The sequence below is a fragment of the Ailuropoda melanoleuca genome, chromosome 4, assembly GCF_002007445.2.
Source record: "Ailuropoda melanoleuca isolate Jingjing chromosome 4, ASM200744v2, whole genome shotgun sequence".
NCBI classification, from domain to species: domain Eukaryota; kingdom Metazoa; phylum Chordata; class Mammalia; order Carnivora; family Ursidae; genus Ailuropoda; species Ailuropoda melanoleuca.
In genome coordinates this window covers 101173421-101197495 of record NC_048221.1, presented here as the reverse complement: position 1 = coordinate 101197495, position 24075 = coordinate 101173421, and the positions used below count along the sequence as shown (strand labels likewise).

At 39.1% G+C, this 24075-nt stretch overlaps 1 protein-coding gene across 2 annotated transcripts in view; it reads right to left on the bottom strand.

Annotated features, from left to right (window-relative positions):
- LOC100470940 (catenin alpha-2) overlaps positions 1 to 23271 on the bottom strand; it is a 270640-nt gene extending 247369 nt beyond the window's left edge. For both annotated transcript variants that reach the window (XM_034659447.1, XM_034659448.1), the window contains exon 1: positions 23191 to 23271. In XM_034659447.1, coding sequence (XP_034515338.1) covers positions 23191 to 23223 — 33 coding nt within the window. In that variant the 5' untranslated portion in view covers positions 23224 to 23271. The remainder of the gene's footprint in view (positions 1 to 23190) is intronic.
- Between the last annotated feature and the right edge of the window lie 804 nt (positions 23272 to 24075).

Sequence of the window (24075 nt, the reverse complement as noted above, 5' to 3'; positions counted from 1 at the left end):
AGATGGATTATCAGCAAAAGAAAGGGATGAAAGGGGATGCAATAGATGAAGAGACTAAAGAGATATATTCCAAAATGTGGGAAAAACTAAACTGTATCATCTGGTGATATGCATTAAGGTGATTAAACCTCAAAGAAATATAAGGAAGTCAACACTCCAAAAGTCAGGATAATAGGTTACTTTTGGAGGGAGACAGGAGGCATAGAAAGGAGTTTTAAGGAGGCTGGCAGAATTCTACTTCTTGACCTGAGTAGTGGTCGTAAGAGTGTTTGCATAATAATTTAATAAATTATATATTCATAGTGTGTGGATTTCTATATCTCTGTCTTATTTTACAACAAAAAACTTAAGAAAAAAAAGAAACAAACATTTCTAACGTATACTCCTTCATGTTCTTTTCCATTTCTATCAGATGTGACACCCAAGGTGGCCTGGAAAGCCATAACTGAAGAAGATGGACAATTCCCCCTCCAACAATCAATCTGACCCCCTGAATGCATGAAGGAGAGTTTCCCACTGTCCTGTCACTGGCCCAGTATTGTTACATGATCAAGAATCCAATTCTTTTGCGGTCGAGCCTTTGCACATTTTGAAGTTTATTAGTTTGTCTGCCCTAACTTAACTAGAACACATTTAAAAAGATTTCCCTCTTTTTTTTCCTTTTCTTCTTTCCTGCCCACTCTGCCTTCTTTAAGGCTGCCTTTTCTTCCTCAGATCCTTCCTACTTAAAGGGTGAACCACAGGCCCGCATAACTGCCAATTCCTGGGAGAAATGCAAACCTCACCCTCATCCCAGACCTGCATTTCAATCCGAATCTGCATTTTAATAAGATGCGTAGGTGATTGCACAATGAAGTTTGAGGAGCACTGCCTTAGAAGACCTATTGCATCAGTCAAGTTCTTAGTTGCAAACATTAGAAACTAATTCTGGCAGATTTAAGTGGAAAGCCTATTCTGCTAGTTCAAAGAAGGGACAGAATTCAGAAATGTTAGAACACCTTGTGCTTTTGTGACATTAGCTTTTGACTCAAATCTTAGGCAAATGCACTTGATTTTTATCTGGGTGAAAGAGAGACTCAAATCCTGGATCATGTGCCAACAATGCCAGTTGCAAGGGTGAAGAAAGAAGGTATTGAGGGAAAGCATTTGTGAAAACAAATACACTGGCCATTCGACTTCTTATACCAAAATTCATATAATGACGAGTTCCCCAAACACAGGAAGGGAATTCAGAGGCTGACTCAAAAACAAAAGGATGGCCAATAAAGAATAGATCTGGTAGAACAATGATTCAGTTACTCAAGCATAGGCAGAAGGTGGACAAAATAGATACTGGAAATAATTAAAGACGAAGCATTGTTTATAAGGAACAAGATCAGAAACTATGAACTAGGACAGGAATGGAAAGTAAGCTACATTTCCCTTTTTTTTTTTTAAAGATTTTATTTATTTATTTGACAGAGACAGAAACAGCCAGTGAGAGAGGGAACACAAGCGAGGGGAGTGGGAGAGGAAGAAGCAGGCTCATAGCAGAAGAGCCTGATGTGGGGCTCGATCCCATAACGCCGGGATCACGCCCTGAGCCGAAGGCAGACGCTTAACCGCTGTGCCACCCAGGCGCCCCGCTACATTTCCCTTTAATGCCTACACCAGACATGATTAATCAATCACAGCATCCTTTTATGCTGAGCTCAAATACTATTTCATAATCCTTCTCAGCACAGGTAGCTAATACTAATCAATCCTATTTTTCCTGCAATGTGAAAGCTTTCCTTGTTGAAACTTCCCTGAGAGTTAAGTCTTTTTGCATTCCAGTCCTTAGGCAGAATCATCTGCGTATGTCTGAGCAATCTACTTCCATCCTGACTTTTAGAAATAAAAGTTAACACCCAAGTGTCTAGGCTGGGCTGATGACATTTAACAAATGTCTGACTGTTTAACATCTGTCTTGTCATTTAGACAGATGTTTAGAAAAATTCTGTTAACTGTATTAGCTTCTTTACTAGAATTTCGTAAGCCATACCAACCAAGGTCAAATTTGGGGTAGAGGGTGATTTTAAATGGGTTTAAAACTTTGAAACCTTAAATCTTTCCATGGATGTGGCTATTTCAGTGCTCTTCACAATTACTGATATAATTTACCATATTTCCTCAAGCTTTGGGGTGTAATTGTTATTAAAAATGAAAAATCAAAGCAACAAAGTGTCTGGGCCAGGAGCCATCCAGCCTAGGGGGCTTGAGAAAAATTGAGCCTCATTAAGTCAGGCAAATTTTAGCCAGGCTGAAGGTCAATTAAGGTAATCAGTCAGTGCAATAATCTGTAGAAAGCCACTTTACTAAGCTAAGGTGCCATTCGTGCACACAGTCCACTGGTAATGATGCCACTGTTCATTGTTTGGGCTGGGGGAGGGGGCAGATAGGAACAGAAGAGGCATATCTATGATGCTGTGGAAGGGCACTTCAAGAATAATCACTGGTTTTGCTTGATTTTGTTTCCGTTATAAGAGAAACACAAAATTCTTTGGTCATTCTATTCATTATCCTGATGGCACTATCTTCTATGAAGCAAAATCATTTTAATTGGGATACTAGCTTCTTTACTTAATGGAACCAATTACTTCTAAAAAGAAAAAAACAAAACAGTTACCAGGCTTCATGCTTTTCTCCATGCCCCCCTCTCCCATTCGGGCTCTAGGGGATTAATTCAAAATGCAGCTGTCATCATTAGCAATGCCTATATGCATGGCCCCAATGGCAAACACGTGATGGTTTAGTTTAGCCTGATAAACAGTCCTTGCCCTCTAGATTTTTCCTCTAGAAGTGCTAATACAGCCAGGATAAAAGTTGGAACATGTCTGGATGGAAGAAGCACTGAGGCCAACTTTTATAATTGTAGTGGATTTGTTGTATTGATGACCCCAGTTCTTCACTTCTCCTCATATGCATGCCCATTGCCCCATATAACTCTGCAGTGCCCGCCCTCTCTGGCTCTGCGCTGGGCCATGTGACATGCTTAGGGCCAACATATGCTGGTCATCATGATGCATACAGGGGGCTGAAAAGCCCATTCACCAAGGGGCTTGCTTGGTCTTGTTCGCTGCTATGTCCTTGAGAAGGACATGCCCGGGCTAGACACTTGTCTCCCAAGAAGGAAAACAAAAGTGTTGACTTGAACTGAGTCACCTCAGTCATCCCCGTGAAGGCCATCTTACGGCAGTCAAGAGCAACTGAGCCCAGACACATGAGAGGGCCCAACCAAGGTGACCATCCCAGACTAGTGAGAAACAAATGTTATTATTGTGTGCCACTGAAATGTTACGCAGCACTATCGTGACAATAGATAACTGATAAAATAATATACATGTTTAATTAGAATACGTTTTTGTGGTCACTTCATCATCTTTTTGGTCAGACATCATCAAAATATATTTCTGATCAATCAGTTAACCAGTTTGGTGTCATTCTAATTCAGTTATTTTACCAAAATCACTGGATTAACATTAGTCTGCTCTACATGTTCCATTATACAGCCATGGGCCATGTTTAAAAATAGCACAGCTGCACTTTCTTATTTGTATAGATTTAACAAATCCCTTAATTCAAAAGTTGTACTTAAGAGAAAAGTCATAGGAACTGAGATAAGGAAGGGTTGGTCGGGGCTCATCCTGAAGAATAGTAGCAGGCACTTGGCTCCTTCTGTTGGTTCCATTTTCTACCCAGGACACACAGGACTGTGTCTAAGTCCGCTTCTCCCACCACGTTAGGCAAGGGCAATTGCTTTCATTGGAAGAAGCAGTGAAATGTTGCTTTAGGATCCAAGGGAGTGCTGGGATTATTATGGATCTTCAGGGGGCCTCAAGCCAGCATGTACACAACTTGCCTTGGGGCTGGTAAAAATGTTGGGGGAACACGGAGCCCACAGTTGTTGAGTGCAGTACAAGGAAGCAAAGGAGAGGCTGGCAGAATGGAGGGTGTACAGAGAAGGCAGAAGTAAAATGCAGCAGTGAGGCATGGAGGAAAGGTGGTGAGGAGAAGAGCAGTATAGGATTGGGGAAAATTAATATTTCATATTAACAAACTTTATTTAATGCTTACTTTGTGCTAGACACTGTTCTGAATGCTTAGAATAACTTGTTTATTTCTCTGAAAAGAGCTGGCAACGATTTTCTCCATTTTACAGGTGAGGAAATTGAGGCAATAGAATTCAGTCACTTGCCCACATTCACACGGTCAATAAATAGTGGCAGTGGCAGAATTTGAACCTAGGCTGGCCCCAGAATCCATGCTCTAAATTAACACACACAGTGTGTGTCTACATTGTGCCAGCTTTGGATACATTATTAACCAAAAGCAATGGTATATATGATAGTGGTGTAAAAAATCCTAGGCACATATGTGATCCAGCTTCCTGATTAATGAATGAAGTGCATAAAGAATTCTGGAAGCCTTCCCCAACATAATAAGAGCACGAAGAAGAAAACCACAGTGGAGAGAACGAAAGGACAGACCCAGTGGCAGATGGACACCACAAGAGGGAATCAGTGGTCCCTCCAGAGGCAGATGTGATGCTGAGTCCTAACGAATCCCCACTCCAGGAGCTGAAAGGGACCTGCTGGATACTCACTATGAGACTCTGTGACTTCCTGGGGCTTTAGGAGTCTGTAAAAAAAAATGGAGGACTTATGTTTCAAGATATATCTACCGCAAAAACATATTGATGGGTTACACTTGCTCTTATGTAGCTATCTTAACATAACTTACTGGCCAAAGTGTTTTAAAATGGTAAATTGTAAGATTCTCATCAAAGGCTCAAGCCAAGGGAAGTGAGACTCCTCCCAGAAATGACTGAGATCCACTTTGCATGCTTGGAGATGGTAATCATGGTACGTATGAACATCTATAAGAAAGGTGGCATCAGAGGTTAGCAGAGATCTGCCTTATTACTGAGAGATTGCTGAGATCTTCAGATGAAATTTAGTACTGTAACAATCTAGCATTCTACACTTTATTCTCATTCTTAAGAGTTTTAGAATTAAACCCTATTTATGCCAAATCTATCTATCTAGTACATAGTCCATAAGCAAAGGGACACCCCAAATTGGGAGCCCTCAGCAGCCAAGACCAGGGGCACCTTGAGCTTGGTATCACACGGCAAATCCAGGGACTCATAAATACTGCCTTCATTAGCTCATGGGCCCTGTGATTTGTGTCCCTGATGAACAGGGCACATTTTTTGACCCCTCCAGTAAACAGGCAATGTAATTCCTCTGTAAATTGACTATTAGAATGGTTTAAATGCCCTTGCCTACAAGCTGAAAGGCATAGTTAACACTTTTTACATAAGCTAGAAGACCAAAATTTAGCTATCAATCAACCAGGGCAGAAAGGAATGACTTGACAAAATCATTTGTTAAGTCTGACAGGAGTCAAGAACACAAGGCTTTCTTCCAACTGTTTAAATGTATGTGTGACAAGGGAATATTAATTGCATAAGACAAGACATTTAAAGGTATTAGCTCAGCACTACCAGTCTATTTTACCCAATTAAGGCTATTCATCAATGGAAATAACTGCATTTTCCTCAGCAAACCAAAAGAATGTAGTCGATGGATGGTACCTGATCTAACAATCCACTTCCTTATTTCACAGGAGGGCACAGTGATGAAAGGATGGACACAGTTTCACTCACAAACTTAAAAAGAAAAATAGACTGTCTCAAATGACCAGAAATTGTCTTCCTACAGGGTGGGACATGAGGAGTGTACGATGTATATTGAGCCACCTTCAAATAGATAACTGCAAAGTGTTTTGCACAAAGTCTAAAAACCCACAACCATTTGATGAATATGAAACAGTTCCCTGAAAAAGATAGAACAAGAAAAAATGGCTCTCCCCAGCCAACTAGAATCATAGAAGCTTAAACTTAGATGAGACTTTGAAGACTACATGTCCAACTTTAATCTCCAATGAGAGGACATCTCTGTGATTCTTTTTAATGGATACATGTTAAATCTTTTTTTCAGCTTTATTGAGGTATAACTGACAAATACAATTGTAAGAAAGTGTACAACATGGTGATTTGATATACATATGCATTGTGAAAGGACTCTCTCCCATCTAGTTTATTAACACCCACCCATTACAGTGCATACTTTTTTTTTTTTTTGGTGAGAACATTTAAGTTCTACTCTCTTAGCAAATTTCAACTTTACAATACAGTGTTATCCACTATAGTCATGTTTTACATTAGATCCTTAGACCTTATTCATCTTATAGTGAAAGTTTGTACCCTTTGACCAATCGTTCCCTATAGCCCCTAACCCCCAGCCCCTTGCAACCACTTTTCTATTTTGTTTTTATGAGTTTCTTTTTTTTTAAGATTCCACATATAATTGATAACATGAAGTATTTGTCTTTCTCTGTTCAGCTTACTTCACTTAGTATAGTGCCCTCAAAGCCCATCCATGTAACAAATGGCAGGATTTCCTTTTTTCTCATGTCTGAATAATACTTCATCATATATGAAGTTTTATATATATATGTATATATAATTATATATCTACTAATTCATCAGTTGATAAACACTTAGGTTGTTTCCACATCTTGGCTACTATGAATAATGCTGCAATGAACATGGGAGTGCAGATATCTCCCATGAACAATGTGGGGGGTTAGCGGCACCAACACTACACACGGTCAAAAGTCCACATATAACGTATCAATGGAATATTATTCAGCCATAAAAAAAAGAATGAAATCTTGCCATTTGCAATGACATAGACGGAGCGAGAGGGTATTATGCTAAATGAAATAAGACAGCCAGAGAAGGATAAATACCATATGATTTCACTCATAAGTGGAATTTAAGAAACAAAACAAGCAAGCAAAGAGAAAAAGAGAGAGAGAGGCAAACCAAGAAACAGACTCATAACTACAGAGAATAAACATGGTTACCAGAAGGAAGGAGGATGGGGGGATGGGTGAAATAGGTGATGGAGATTAAGGAGTGCACTTGTCGTGATGAGCATGGGCGATGTATGGAAGTGTTGAATGACTATATTGTACACCTGAAACTAATATAACACTGTATGTTAACTAATTGGAATTAAAACAAAAACTTTTTAAAAATCTAGTATAATTTTTGACTCCCACAAAACTTAATCACTAATAACCTACTATACCTGGGAGCCTTTAATACAACAGTTGATTAACACATATTTTGTATGTTATATGCATTATATTCTGTATTTTCACAATCAAGTAAGGTAAAAAAAAAAAAGAAAATGTTATTAAGAAAAAAGACTGGTATCCAAGATCTACAAAGAACTTCTCAAACTCAATACATGAGAAACAAATAAACAAATCATGAAATGGGTAGAAGATACAAACAGACACTTTTCTAATGAAGACATACAAATGGCTAACAGACACATGAAAAAATGTTCAAAATCATTAGCCATCAGGGAAATTCAAATCAAAACGACACTAAGATACCACCTTACTCCAGTTAGAATGGCAAAAATTGATGAGGCAAGAAACAACAATTGCTGGAGAGGATGTGGAGAAAGGGGATACCTCCTACATTGTTGGTGGGAACGCAAGTTGGTACAGCCACTCTGGAAAACAGTGTGGAGGTCCCTTAAAAAGTTAAAAATTGAGCTACCCTATGACCCAGCCATTGCACTACTGGGTATTTACCCCGAAGATACAGACGTAGTGAAGAGAAAGGCCATATGCACCCCAATGTTCATAGCAGCTTTGTCCACAATAGCTAAATCATATTACTCAGCTATAAAAAAGAATGAGTTCTCAACATTTGTTGCAACATGGACGACACTGGAGGAGATAATGCTAAGTGAAATAAGTCAAGCTGAGAAAGACAATTATCATATGATTTCTCTTATCTATGGAACATAAGAACTAGGAAGATCTGCAGGAGAAGAAAGGGATAAAGAAAGGGTGGTAATCAGAAGGGGGAATGAAGCATGAGAGACTATGGACTCTGAGAAACAAACTGAGGGCCCAGAGGGGAGGGGGGTAGGGAAATGGGATAGGCTGGTGATGGGTAGTAAGGAGGGCACGTATTGCATGGTGCACTGGGTTTTACACGCAACTAATGAATCATCGAACTTTACATCAGAAACCAGGGATGTACTGTATGGTGATTAACATAATATAATAAAAAAATATTTAAAAAAAACAAAAACAAAAAACATAAGGACGAGAAAATACATTTACAGTATGGTGCTGTACTGTATTATTTTTAAAAATTCACATATAAGTGGACCTGTGCAGTTCAAACCCATGTTGGTCAAGGGTCAACAATGTCTGGAAGTGAAATTGCTAGATCATATGGCGATTCTGTCTTTAATTTTTTGAAGAAGCTCCAAACTGTTTTCTGAAGTGGGCACACTAATTTTATATTCCCATCAACAGTGTACAAGGGTTCCTTTTTCTCCCTATACTTACCAACATTTGCCATCTCTTATCTTATTGATGATAGCCATCCTAACAGGTGTGAAGTTGTATCTTACTGTGGCTTTCGTTTGCATTTCCCTGGTGATTAGTGGTGTTGAGCACATTTTCATGTACTTGTTGGTCATTTGCACGTTTTCTTTGGAAAAATGACTATTCAGGTCCTCTGCCCATTTAAACAAAGTTTTGTATATGTGCTATTGAGTTGTATGCATTCTTTATATATTTTGGCTATTAACCCATTATCAGATATATGATTCGCAAATATTTTCTCCCAGTCAGTAGATTGCCTTTTCATTTTGTTGATGGTTTCCTTTGCTGTGTAGAAGCTTTTTAGTTTGATGTAGCCCCACTTTTTTTATTTTTGCTTTCGCTGTCTTTATTCGTGGTGTCTTATCTAAGTAATCATTGCCAAGACTGATTTCAGAGCTTACCCCCTTTTTTCTTCTAGAATTTTAATGAATTCAGATCTCACGTTCAAGTCTTTACTTCATTTTGAGTTTTTTGTAGAGGTATAAGATAGGAGTCTAGTTTCATTTCTTCTGCATGTGGCTGTCCAGTTTTCCTAACACTGAAAACTATCCTTTATTGAAGATGCTATCCTTTCCTATTGGGTATTGTTGGCTCTAAATGCTTATTTTTGAAAAACTAATAAAAATGACTTAATTGTCTTCAATTGTGCACTTCAAATCTCAAAAGGGGTAAGAAAATTTCTGATCTCAAAGAAGGAATAAAACGGATCCATAAAGAAAAATCTACACAAATGTTACACTATTATTAAAGATATTTAAATGTTATGCCAAAGGGGGGAAAATGAGAATAAATTCACAAAAATATAATGGGGTAGATAGTAATACAATTAGCGCTAGGTGGCAGAAATGCTATTATAAGCACCAAAAACCATACGTCACCTTGGAATTAACTTAACCAGAGACTTAAAGGACCTATATTCTAGAAACTATAGATCACTCTTGAAAGACATTGAGGAAGACATAAAAAGATGGAAAAATATTCCATGCTCATGGATTGGAAGAATTAACATAGTTAAAATGTCCATGCTACCCAGAGCAATCTACACTTTCAATGCTATCCCGATCAAAATACCGAGGACATTTTTCAAAGAACTGGAACAAATAGTCCTTAAATTTGTATGGAANGTTAATGAAAAAAAATAAATGCTATTATAAGAGTAATAAGTTCACAGAGAGGAAAAACATGCTTTATCTCTTTCTTACTTTATTCCACTCTCTCTACTCAGTGATTGGTGTTAACTCATTCATTCCTGCTCCTAGCATTTGAGGAGCTCCTGGTTTACCAAGCACGATGTATGACCAGGGACCCAGAGAAAAATAAGAAAAGCCACATATTCTCACTACTGAAAACTTCTCTACTGTCTCAATTCCCATTTTCTAATAAAGCTACAATGATCAACTTGACCATATATATACTTGACTGGCCTCATAAATGATGCTGCTTAGGGGTAAGCATGAGTTCTTTTGATTAAATGTGTTGGAGGCTGGCCTAAGAAACACTTTTTAAAGGTCCAAATTTGTTACATTTCCTTCACATCATATTACTTAAGATTTTTTTTCTCTCAGGTTTCTCTCCAATTTTTTTTCTCTCGGGAGTTCTCCACACCTCCAACATGACAGACATACTTTCAAATACCCAGTTTGTTAGCCCAGAAGATTTGGCATTTGTCAAAAGGGTGGAATTTTAGGTAACATAGGTAAAGGTGGAAAAGACATTTCTGGTGTAACTGTTTTGCTCAGATCCCTTAGCCCACACTAAAAAGCAGAATGATTCTCCTGTATATTTGGAAAGTCTACTCAGTTTCTGGGTGCTCATTACCTTTAATAATAATCTTGTGCATGTTTGTTTTTATAGTTTGCGGAGAACTTTTCTAGACATTATTTCATTTGCTCTTCCTTACAATGTCATGGTGAGGGTGAGAGGTATGGTTTGTGGGGAGAATATAATTTTATTTGTTGTATAGATGAGGAAAGGAAATGGTCCACTGATTGTACACAGTAAATGCCAGAGTCAGGTCTTCAGATTCCAAGGCTAGCGCTCTTTTACTTAAGGCCCATGTGCTTATGAACCTGGCTATTCAAATTCACAAATCCCAACTGGACAAAGGTCATCTTGTTTTCTATCCTTTACTCCCACACCTATTCAACCACCTTCCAGCATTTTCACCCCCTCATTCACTGCTTACCACAAAAGGGGATCTAAATTTAGATGCCTGCATATTTCATTCTGAGCATGTAGTATCTGTCATTGATTAGCTGGCATTGAATGGGTGTAAGCTGCTTGAATCCAATGTGAGAGAGTCAACAGTTGCATCAGGTAAGCTCACCCAGCAAGGACCCTTAGGAGGCTTATAAAAGGCTGCTCAATCCCCCACAACTGCCTCGGAGAAACAATCACTGACTGGATGGATCTGATGGCAAATTAACAGCAGAAGCCTATAAAAGGTATGTGGTTAACGAGTTTGAAGGAAGGTACAGAAAACGACTCTCCAAAATCATGTTTCTCTCTGATGGGGTCGATCCTACATACCTGCCACAGAATTTGTACCAGGTAAGATCATCTGGCCCCACACTTCCAGATTTCCTGCCATTCTACCTTACAGCAGAAGTTCTGTGGGTGTCAGAGAATCCTCATTGTAACTACAAGAGCCCCTGGGAAGAACCCCGCCAAAACACACCATTTCCCACTCCAGGTATCATATGGCTGCCACTTCAGTTCACTTGAGCAGGATGGGAAACGAGGGGAAATAAGATGCTGTTGGGTAAAGGAAGAGGAACGATAGGCCCTTACTTGTTGGTTCAGACGTTACTTATAAATGAACCTCTGAAGCTTCTGACCATTTGTGGTCATTAAGGAGCCCATGACATTTTCTAAAACGGAAAACCATTCACCATGCTCCTTTGCTCTGTTCCAATTATAGATAACTGTGTGCCTCTGAGCTAACTTCGCTCTCCAGCGTTCTGCCACCATATGCTATACTTCTTTGCTTCTTGTCTTTAACTATTGCACAGCATTGCATTTCCAACAGCTGCTGAATTTTTCCCTAGAGGGACTTCATTTCAGCCAGAGGCCCAATGATTACTCCACATTTCCAAGTGTGTAGAAATCCTATAAAATGATGCTGGTGCTAAAGATGTTTCAGGGAAAGGCAGGAGACTGAGTTATATTTAAGGTCCCTCAGTTTTTCAGGGGGATCTGGGCTCTTACACCATATTTGTCTTATCTCAACTTCTAGAGCAAAGGTTGGTCTGCTTTCCTGTGAAGGGGCAGGTAATATATATTTTAGTTTTTGCAGCCAGTTGATCTCTTCTGTGGCTACTCAACTCTGCCATTGCAACACAAGAGCTGACAATACAACTTGATTTACATAAAGTCTGGCAGAGAGCCGGATTGCGGCCACAGGTAGTAGTTTGCAGGCACCTGTTGTATATGGTTTCATCAGGATTTTAGTCTGATATTATTCCACTCTATGTCACTCTGTTGCAGTGCTACTGCAATTCCCCTGCTGTTTCAGGCTCCATTCACCCATTGCTTCCTTATGGCTGAGCATCTGCTGGACCCACCTGCTTAAGAAAGTGAGGAAGTTAGAGATGGCCACAAAGAGCCCCCAGGTGGCCAGTATGACTGGTATTATTTGACCAAGCTGACTTCTCCCTTTGCCTCATGCTCTGCTAGAAAACAGGTTATCTCAATGGTCTCCAAGCAATTCCTTTTGTAGCAGAAGCTTTGATGCAGGGAATTAAGAGGAAAGGTTAGATGGAAGTGTAAAAGTTGTTGGCTTTTCTCCCAAATTTTGGGGATTAGGAGGATATCTGGCTAGGTTGCCTGACCTGTTTGACATAGGTGCTCTAAACTAAACCCCAAATCTTGGTATTTCTCCCTAATTTGGCAAAAACAAACAAACAAGCAAACAACAACAAAACAAACAGAAAAACAAAACAAAAACAAACAAAAAAATTGAGGGTACTTCCACCGACCAGCTAAATACACAGAGAATGCACCCAAAGAGCACCAGGCAAGCAGGTCGCAATGGTGATATGCAGACACAATGACTAGTTGATCAGTCACAAGTGATCCACTTTCAACTAGTTATTATGGCATCTATGGATACAGCCTCAGGGCCACATTGATCTAAGCCTTCAGATTGCAACGGAGGGGCTGAGGGAAATCTGCTCAGTGAGGCGTGCTTCATTAGTGCTGACTTCTTCCTGTCCCTGCAGCTCTGTGCCCCCACCCCAGCTCAACTGCCCAGCCCTCCTGGCTTGCCATGACCAGAGGTGCTTTTCAGCTTTTCAGTCATCCTCTTTACACAGTTGTAACTTAGAGCACAGCTATTCAAGGCAGCCTAATCCTTGCTAAAATTAAAGGAATCTTAAAAATATAGAAGTCCCGCCCTTAACAGTTAACGTGACAAACTAGGGAACTGTGGAATGCTGAAGGAGGGGCTGAGAGTGGTTATCCACCCAAACTTCTCACAAGCACCTGTGGTTGGGTCAGATGGAAAATTCCCTCTGAACACCAAAGTCTTCAGGGCAAATAGTTCTCCTTTAAACCTGGAACACTCCAGCATAATCCATTCAACTGTTTCCCACTGAATATTCCAGGCAGGTCTGCTAGTCTCCTGATATGCACTTAATCAGATATCCCCAAGCTAAAATGAAAGTCCTTTACTTTTTTCTCCCTCATAATTAATTAGGAAAATAATTATCAGAATCTCATTCATGGTTCAGTGTCTTGTATTTGTCTGGACACAGATATAGATGGCTAAAGGAAGGAATAAAATGGTGATTATATTAAACAGGAAGCCTATTATTATGATTATTATTGAGAATCTCAAGACTCATTATTAATTAATATTTACCTGACATTTGTCCTATTAGGGGAATTTTAATAAAAGCTATAAACTAAGACCAAAGTGTATCAACTTCAACAACTACAGTCATTAAAAGGACAGGCTTCAGAGTCAGCCCACTTAGGTTTTCTAACTTAGGAATTCTGTATATTTTAATGCTGGGACTTCAATATGCTACTCCAAAGGAAAAAAAATATTTTGATAGTAATGCCCCTTCCACAAAACTGTTGTAGGAACAGTAGGTTAAGTGTTAAGGAAAGAATGGACACTAAACAAATAGTTTAAGTGGGCAGCTTTGCTTTTTTTCATCTTTGTACATAACCATGTACAAATGAGAGCAACGGCTCAGTTGACCACGAGAGTTGGTAATTTCAGGTATCTCAGTGACAAGACAGCATGAGCTGCTCAGTTCCTAAGCCTCTCCACTCTTAGCACTCAGAGCTATGGGAAGGCAAGCCAACTGACAGTGAAGCTATGAATTCATATGCAGTAATATTCACTCTTTATAAATCTTTGGAACTCTAAATAGAGTTCTTTCCTGAACTTTTATCTGGGTCTTAAACATAGGCAAAGTAAAAACAAACAAAACAAAACCTGTCAGTTTTGCCAAAAAAAAAAACAAAAAACAAAAACAAAAAAACCCTCCGATATCAATAATAGATAATTACAAAATCACTGATCTTAACTCAATTTCTAACAACTAAAATTACTGGGTGAAGGGATAAGTTCCAATCTCTAAATTGGAGGCTGATGGAGGGGTCTTAAGGAAGTTGAGTAAAAACCTTTTGCCCTGGGGTAAAAATCTTTGAGGTACCTTTTACCTCTAAGAGTCTACGAACCATAACTACTGAATCCATATTTCCTTTTTCAGAGATAGTTAAGAAGCAAGTTCATAAAATATTACTGCTTTTCTTTCCAGTATCTCCTTTTCCCCAATTCCTACCTCACAATTTTTGGGGTAACTGGCAATCTTTGTACACATGTAATATAAAATCATTATTCAACTTTTAAAATAAACATTTAAAGATACTGTATCTTTTTTCATGAAGTTAAAGATGTGACTTTTTTCTCCCTGTGTTTGGGGGACATTCTTTGTTGAGACAATTACATTTCTTAGCATTTTTTTCCCCCTGTATATGAAGGAAATTTTCCATTCCCCAGCCTGCCAAAAATACCTGTTCTGGGTACAGTTTCCTGAAATGTGGTACCATATGTGCACCAGTAAACATTATGTGTAGAGTAAATTAAACTGAGCCTTATAATTAGGCAGTAAGGAAATTACCGTAGACCTGAAAGAGTAAATCAGCAGTATTAAAATGCTCTCCATTTTCTCTGAAGCACTTCAGAGTGCCATAAAAAGCCCATGTCACTGTGATAAATGTTGAGAAGAAATGCATTTGGAGCAAGACAACCTAAAAGACACCACAATTCAAATAGGTCTTCAAATCTGGAGTCCAAGGTGTCATCTCATAAAATTTAAAAGTCAGCCCTTTTGCCACTAATGTAGGGGGAAAAAAAGAAAGCCACCTGACATTGGGACTTTCGGGGGGAACTTTCTCATACAGCAGGTGCAGTAAAGACTTTAATAGATAGAAACTTTGGAGCAGAGCCAAGACTGAGGAAAGATCCACCTATCATAAACAAAATAGCAACACTGTAAATAAAGACAGGATCGGTACTGCTGTTTTTTTCCAGCTTCTGGTAACTACCCTGTTACTGATTCTATCTTTATTTACAGTGTTGATAATTTGCTCATAAGGGATTTTTTTGCATTAATTTCTATTTTCTAAAATACTATAAGAATATTATCTATCTTGATTACCAAGTTTTTTGGTGTTCCCTAAAATTTTGTACCTGAGGCTAGTGCCTCACTTGCTCTGCCTTTGTCTTGGCCCTGCGCATGGCACAGTGAGCAATCAGACGGACCATCCATCTCTAATCTTGGTCCATGAGGAGAGGGCTCAAGCATGGATTCTCTTTCTCTCTAAACAGGTATTGTATCTGTGAAGTGGGGAGGTCTAGCAGCGGCTCTAGTAGAGGATTAGAAAGAAGTTGGAGGGCTTCACAGTCCTCAGCTACATCCCCCAACAGACTGCAATGAGGTCTGAAAGTTACCACTCTCAGAAACAAAGGCAGAGGAATTCAAACCTGCTAAAACATCACAGATTATCTGGAAAGCTTATTACGATACAGACTTTAATGTGCCACCATATGTATGTGAAATCAAAATCTCCCAAGACGGAGCCCTATATCTGCCTTTCAGCCCGCTCTTGAGCTGGCTTTTCTAAAGCCAGCCCAGCAACAGGACACTTCTGGACTGAGACATAAATGCAAATAGCTACTTTATCACAGTTTAAGTGGACTTTTTAAACAAATCTAGTTTTAAAAACAATGGAACCAGAGACATGAGAATTTAGAATGGAGGGAAATTGATGACTGTGACATTTCTTGGGTGCCAAGGCTGCATACGGGGGATTCTTCCTTCTTTCAACCCCTATGTGGTATAGGCTTACTTCATTTTGGCAACTAGGATATGTCCTGAAGAAACAAAAAATAACAACACTTGGCAATAGGCAAAGTCACATAAATAACTTAAATCTACTGCAAAAAGTGTCATAATAAGGGTATTTTAAAATGCTCCGGAGCCTACTGGATAAACCCTGTTTATAGGAATTGGATAAGGTCGTGATGATAAGGTGACATTTAAACTAAGCCTTGTAGGAAAAATTGTGAATTTTCCTGGGGGGAAAAAAAGAGGGAGAGAGAACATTCGGAAAAATTGTGAATTTTCTTGGTGGAAAAAAAAAAAGAAGGGAGAGAGGGCATTCTAGGCAGAAGCAAGTGCAAAAGCATAAGGATGTGTGAATGCTGACTTAAATTGCTGGAGCTAGAGTGAGCTGAAAGCAGGAAGGCTGGGGTAGAGGAGAGTGGTTGTGAGGCTGTGACCACCATTTTTTATGAAAAGCAATTAAGCAGTGCCAATGGGAGTGGATAGGAAGGAAGGGACTGGACACACATGTAGGAGTTGAAATCCCTTGGACTGAATGACTGATGGGGATTTAAACAATGATAATGGGAGGAGCTGTACAGGGCTGCAATCCTCTTGGAAAGTTAATTACAGTGGGAAGCACACAACTGTTTAGGGTGGGGGTGGGGTAAGGATTTGGCTTTCAGGTATACTGGAAATTTCATTCAGCCAAAAAAGACAAAGATTGGTCAAGGGCATATAAAGTAAATAGATGGACATTATAAGCAGCATCCTCTTCTTCACAATCTTCTACCCAAGCAAAGAGCACTGTTGAATTCCCTCAGCCATCTTTAGTGACATTCACCGGAGCCAGGAAGGCACACAGTGATGAGATCCTAGGGCAAACGGACTGCCACCAGGGTTGGTGGCCACAGCAGGAAAGGCAGAGCCTGTAGGAAAATGACTCACTTTCTAAATTTCAGATGTATCCAGCCTCCTTGGGAAATGGGGAGATAAAGAAATAGCAGCTGCCCTGATGGAAATTTCCCCTGGGAAAACTGATGGCAGCAGCCATTTCAGGTAATAAAAGATAACCTCGGCAAGGAGGGGTCAAATGGAACAGATATATTTGACCACAAGCTGGCTTCAATGATCCACTGAGTATGTTCAGTCAGAATCAAGGCAATTAAATGCTATCATCAACTCTAGAAATACTTCAATTCAGGCCATAGTGGCAAACTCTTGTACAACACACTTTAAAATTATCTCCCTTGCAGTGACAGGTTTGGAGAAGAACTCCCAGCCTAAACATAGCCTCCAACAATGAATATGGGCCAACTTCATTTAATCAAGATGAATGTTCTGAAATGAGTGTACTGGTAAGCTAAAACAACATTCTTTAAAAAAACAAAAAATCCTTGTTTTTTAAATCATCATTGTTGAAAATCTTCCAAAATTTCCTGCTGAGGAATTTCATCCTAGACAATATGACAGAATTTTTTTTTTATAATCCTATTGTGGATTGTCCAGTGTCAGGGTCAAGATTCTTAATAGTATTCTCACTGCCTAGAACAGGAGAAGGTGTCAGAGATTAGACCAAATACAGATATTCTCTTGAATGTGTTTTGGGACTTAGTCATTGCTATTTATCCTTCCCCTTCCCACTTTTCCTTGACTTTCAGGGCCTGGAGAAATTAGCAGAAGAGAACAAATCAGTAGCTGAACAGCTTGATTGAGCATTTTCCTATTCACACATATGTTATAGATCCCTCTGCTCCATATAATTTGATCATTCAATGTTGATCAAGTAGGACTTGTTCTGTGATCTAGACTTGCTAGTGAGGGAGAGGTCAAGCTTGGTGTCCTACACAAGACTGCGTTAATGTGTGAGTAATCAACTATATGCTGGCTCGTAGGAATAAATTAAATCACTTCATGACTTGAACAGGTCTACTTAAGGGAAGAGCTTGTCCATGGTGATATTTTAAGAACTGTTTCCAACTGATGAAATTGTGTACTTTGAACTTCTCCTAATGAGTATTTTGTAGGAGATAAGTAAGTATGTGGTGCTCTGACATTCAGGGAAGTCATATCAGGATTTTCCTAAGGTAGGGATGGCTTGGATATATAACCCATTTTCAAGAGGCATGTCCAAAGGATGGCCTTTCACAGTGCTCTTGAGCCCTCTGCTAACTCTGTCCTTCTCCTCCTTGCCTTTTTGATTCTGATCTTGGTGCTTCTTTTTTTTTTTTTTTTTAAGATTTTTTTTATTTATTTGACAGAGGTAGAGACAGCCAGCCATAGAGGGAACACAAGCAGGGGGAGTGGGAGAGGAAGAAGCAGGCTCATAGCGGAGGAGCCCGATGTGGGGCTCGATCCCAGAACGCCGGGATCACGCCCTGAGCTGAAGGCAGATGCTTAACCGCTGTGCCACCCAGGCGCCCCTGATCTTGGTGCTTCTGACACAATTTGTCTCTGTCTCTGAGTTGTCTCTGAGTCTGTATTTCAAATCCCAATTGCTGTATGATCATTCCCTGGTCTCCATATTTCTACAGCAGCAAGGCAATCTGACCTAGGGAACAACCTCTAGGGATTATTATTAGCTCTGACATAGGTTTTCAGTGTGAAGCACACAAACCTTAATACTTGGAAGAAATCAATATTTTATTTTATTTTTATTGTAGCCATATAGATAGCTTCATGTCCTTATGAGGAAGAGCAGATTTAAGTCTGGAAATAAATGATTTTAAAATGTTATCTTACAATGACTCTAAAAATAATTGGCCCTGTCATGAGCAGATGTGAGAAAAAGAATTGAATGCCTTAAAATTCCTTTTTTCTGTAAATGTTTTTGCAAAATCTATAATTCACACTTTGAGAAGCCAGCTACCTAAACATAATAGCACTTTTTAAAAAGAAGACCCAGTGAACCATAACAGCTGGAAACCTGAGAGACAATATCATAACACAACTAAGAACCATTTTTCTGATGTTCACTACAGATTTTTTTTTCTGTCTATAGTATGTACATGTCACCCATCCCAAACCCTGAAGTAGTGAAAGTGCTGTTGGAAATCATAAAGCACCTCTATGTATTTATGTGAACCTTCCTTCTTTCCCAACTGCATCCCCCAGAGTAGATTGGTATATGGGTGACCCAGTTGCATATGCTGGTTCGATGGAGGGGCAGGATGGGGAAGAGTTATGAGCAAAGACCCTATAGCCAGACTGCCTGGGTTGAAACCTTTATGTAGCCATACTCCATGTGGCCATGGGTGCATTACTTCACTTCATATCCTCATCTGTAAAATGGGCATGATGATACCCCTTCTATCTCTTAGAGCTGGCATGAGGATTAAATGTGGTCCATTCATGGAGAGAACTTAGAAGAGTGCCTGGCATGTTTTACAGACTCAATACATGTCACCTATAATTTAGTTTTCATTTTGTGCACAGTGATTTCAGGAGCTGCTGCCGATTACTGCCCACCTTTAGTCATATTCCTTATGTAAGTTGTCTATGGACACAGAGTCTTGATAAATACACCCTTAAACATACCATCCAATAACATTTTTTGCTTGTTTGTTTTTAAATCCTTTGTTACATAATCTATTCTATTAAGTGTTCACCCCAATGTAAAAGCATTCCATACATGATTTTTGTTGTTAGTTGAAAGTGTTTTGATTGTAATAGCAAAACTGACACTTTTGTCGAGTTGACACTTACTGAATCTCATTGCTGGAATTATTGTGATGGCTATTAAGGGTGAAGGGATAAGAATTAGCCCCTTGATTAGTTTGGGGAATGAGAGAGTTGCTAAGTTTAGCAAAACCCTAGCATGTTATGATTATTATTTATTAGCTTCTCATAGGGAAATATTTGGGTCCCCATTTGCTTATCAACTTGGGGGAAAAAAAGACTAATAACAGGACCAAAATAATAACCAGGATAGACCAGCATCCCTATAAGCTTAGAGAAAATCAAGAGGCCATGCCTAGAATAGTTCACAGGTGGCACATAGAAGGAGGACATTGAAGAGCAGCTGGAAGACACAGGCTGGGTCCTCTCTAAGGGATGGGTAGACCGTGTGGGCTACTAGGTACCCAGGCGGGGAGTCAGCCAAAAGCTTTTGTTTTTTTAATGGTATGATTCCAGAATCACAGCAGTGACAATAGCTCAGACATGGGCATACTGTGCCCGCAGCTCTAAAATTAAAACATAATGCTTAAAGCTGGCAGTTATATTCCCCTAAATCCATTTTTAATTCCAAACAAAATACTCTTAAGAGGATTCTGCTCTACCACTGCCCACTCTCATAGGTTTAATTGGTAAGATGGTTCTAAGCCAATCAATTTTAAATAACACCTTGGGGTTGCTGCAACCTTTTTCATAATTTATGGCTCCCCATTTCTTTGGGATATACTGTCTAAAGAGAGGGGATCCACTTACTTGAAAATCCTACTTAAACAGAAATCCTTTTTATTCAATTACTCTTGATTTTTTTCAAGTATCTACAAATTTAAGTCTACTTTTTTTTTTCAGTTAGAGAAATCCAAGATAATGATCACGATTGACTATTTCTTTTTAATTTGGTGACTAGAACTTCACAAGACTCCAGGGTCACCCTTCTGAAGGACACTCCCCAACCTTAGGGCTACGAGGAAGAAGCAAGAAACTGAGAGTGGAAACTTACGGAAAGTCACTAGAAATGTTTTCCTTGGCTTTCAGCTTTTTTTTCCCCCCATTGTGATTTGATTGCTCTAAATATTGTGTACAGGATTACATGTGTACAGGGAAGTGGACATGGACACTGGAGGGTTCCCAATTAAAATCTCTTCTAATAAGGCTTGTCAGTAATGGAAAGAACAGAAAGTGTTTCAGCCATAGGAAAACATTCACATTCATATTTCAGCCACAGGAAAGTGTTCACGGGGCCACATTATCTTGCTGCTATCAGATACTCAGACAAAACTTTCTTAATCCAATTAACTAACTACCCAAACCTAAAATGAAGGTCGACCTGAGCCAAGCTCATCAGAGTTGTTGCTTGTTTCATTTGCATAAGTGCTAGGTAGCTTCTGTTTAGATCAGAGAAGCTTTTGTACCACTACAGGTGTACATGGAGAAACAGAAGGGATGGAAAGAAAGACAAAAATATCCCAACATATGGATAGGGATGGAACTGACAGATGGGAACCATCTTAGTTCTAGAAAGGCAAATTGGGAAAGAGAAAGATGTTTGAACCAAATTTGGGGATGTGGTGTGAAATTATGCCATAACTTTTGGATCTTAATATCATGAAACAATTCTCTTTTTCCTTATTCCTCTCAATCTTTGGGAAAGGTGAGCAGAAAAATAATTCTTTTATGCATGGAAAGATTTCAAAGGATGACATACTCCTTCCACTGCCATCCTAAAAGAAGCTCTCCAAGGAACTTGTCACCAAAACATTTCAACTTTTACCATAAATTCCATCTACAAATTTCACCACTATCCTCAGTTAAAAAGAGTAAACCCTTTTCTGAGAATTTTAACACCAAAGTAAAAGTAACTTTATCCATTCCTTCTTAGTAAGACATAAAAAGTTGCTATGATAGGTCCATAAGCTCAGAGAGCTGAGGTTGCTGGCTCCTAAATGTAACAGAATGGTCTCTACTAAAACCAAGAGATTGAGGAGGTGAGAAGACTCAGTCCACAAATTTTGCCTGGTTGACAATCTAGCCAAAGAAAGGGCCTAAAGAAGATGTACTCCCATTCCTTCAAAATCTGCAATTATCAATCATTAGAACCTGTGGCGTAGGAAATAAATGCAGATTTCTTTTGCACTCACTCAATCTTTTACAGCTTACGGATAGCTTACAGATTTGATTTGGCTCCCTACTGTTATATATAAGAAATGAAGACCAAGAGATGGCAGATTCATAGTTAGTCACACAGCCAGTTCAGTGGCAGAGCTAGAAGTAAAACCCTGGACTCCGGACACCTGATTCAATGTTTCCCATTAGCCCTAGTCCCAGTTCCTACTACCCATATTATTTCATATCAGATGGGGATTTGAATGAAAAGATGGTCTAAGAGGGCAAAGAGCTAGATCCGGCCAAATATCTGTTTAGTATAGGAGAATGTTTTATTCTCCCTCATTTTAAGGTAAGATAAAAAACAAATGCTTCCACCACAGAGACTTGTTAGCTATGTAAACTTGAGTCTTCATATTCCAGAACTAACTATGATTTTTCTGGAGGACATTAGCTCAAACATGCCTACGACCTAGAGGTGATAGCCTGAAGGGAGCCCAGAAGCTTCCCAGTAGTAATTAGAAGGGGTGTCTTCCTCTCATTCAAACTACTTCTAACATGCTCCTTGGTCATTTTTCCCTAGGCACCTTGCTAGTCCTGTCTGTATTTGACATGTAAGAGTAGCGAGTGCTAGATGCAGTCATGCCAGTCTAGCTTTTCCAGCTGCACAAAGTAAGCCTGTTTCTGCCTCAGAGAAGTGGTTGGTTCTAGCTGACTAACATAATCAACACTTAATGAATGAGATGGATATATGCAAAAGCTACCAGTAGGAGACAGGATGCCTCTCAGGCAGAAATCAAGAGGGGATTTTATTGTAACTTAATGGATGGTATAACTCTTCTAGAAAGAACACTACCAAAGAAACAGGAGCTCACTATGGAAACAAATAAAATAAGGGTTACAAGACAATAGGGTTACCAGTGTTGATATAGCACTTTCAAGATAAAATGGTGCCCCAGCTAGAGATTTTTTTTCATCCCCAAGAAAAAGACCTGTCAAACTAATGATACCATTAGCCATTCAAATCATCCAACTAATTTTCCTTGTTTCGGTCCCCAGTTTCTCAAAGAACCATCTGATAAGCAAACATTCCCCTGGTGACTTGGATCCCCAAAAGGAATACACAAGGTCAGAGATATTAATTAGCCCATCAGATTAAGAGTTGTGTTTCTCATTAGCCATCAGCATTCTCATTTATTCATTTAAGGCCTTTGGAGTTGTGGTAAGTAAGAACCAGCAGAAATCAGAGATTGGTTCTTTGTATACCTGGATCTGGAAAACCGAAAAATAGGTATAGAAGGTAGTGAATTCATCAACTCTCTATCTGGGCAGATTGTTTCTGGGCAGTGAGTATGCTGCCTCTTCACAGGGTGTTACCACACTTCCTGAGGCTGTCCAACTGTCTGCTCAGCAGACTCTCCCTTGTTGATGAAATGCTTCTGTGTATATGTAGATGCTATGAAGAACAGCAATCTGGACGTCAGCTCTTAGAAGGCACCCTGGAAAAGGACGTTCTTCAAAACCACCACTCAGTACCATGCACTTAGAATAGAAACAAAAACAGTACCTGTCTCCTTAGGTCTCTTGTTTTCTTGGTCATCTTATCAATTGCAATGTTTAGAGGATCTCCTTTTTCTTTTCTTCCAGTCTATTAAGAGAAGAGAAACAATCTCTGGTTTAGAAAATTCAATGTTAGAGACATTAAAATTAAAAAAAAAAATTCAGAAACACACTTGACTGGTAGAATCCAAACAAGAGAGAAAGAGAGAGGGAGAAAGAGGAAATTCTTTTCAATACACAGCTATTATGTGTTGGTTTTCTAAACTCTAAAGTTGGTTTTCTCTGAAATAAAAATTTAAATTGCTGAAAAACAATACATTCTCAGGATGGTTTACACATATGTCCATACTCAACTTCATGCAAGGATGTTTTCTTCCCGCTCCAGACATTCACCAATTAAGTAACCACAGGGTGTTTGCTTTTGCCTTCAAATACAAATGTTTTTTGCTGTTCTCTTATGTAAGCACAGTTCTAAATAGAAAATGATTGACATGATAAAAACTAAATTAGAAAAAAATTTAAAATAAATCACCAGAATTCAAAATTTCATACCAATATATCTTAGGCCATATTGTAACTTCTATATCAAAGTCGAAAGAGATGCTTCACTACAAAATACAGTGTTTGTAATCTCTGTTCTGGCATGCACTGAGATGTTAAACATAATAAGAAGGAACCCACAGCTTGAAATCATAAGGGAAATGTCTCTTATGACTCTAAGAGGCAGAGGTAAAGGCAAAACAAACAAACAAATCTCTTCTTTAATAAATTATTCACTTAGAAGTTTGGAAGTTTCATTGAATAGTTTCTTTTTCTATTTTCCTTGTTTCTTCCTTCTTTCCTTCCTTCCTTCCTTTTTTTTTTAAGGTTATAGTAAAACAATTAAGCCAAA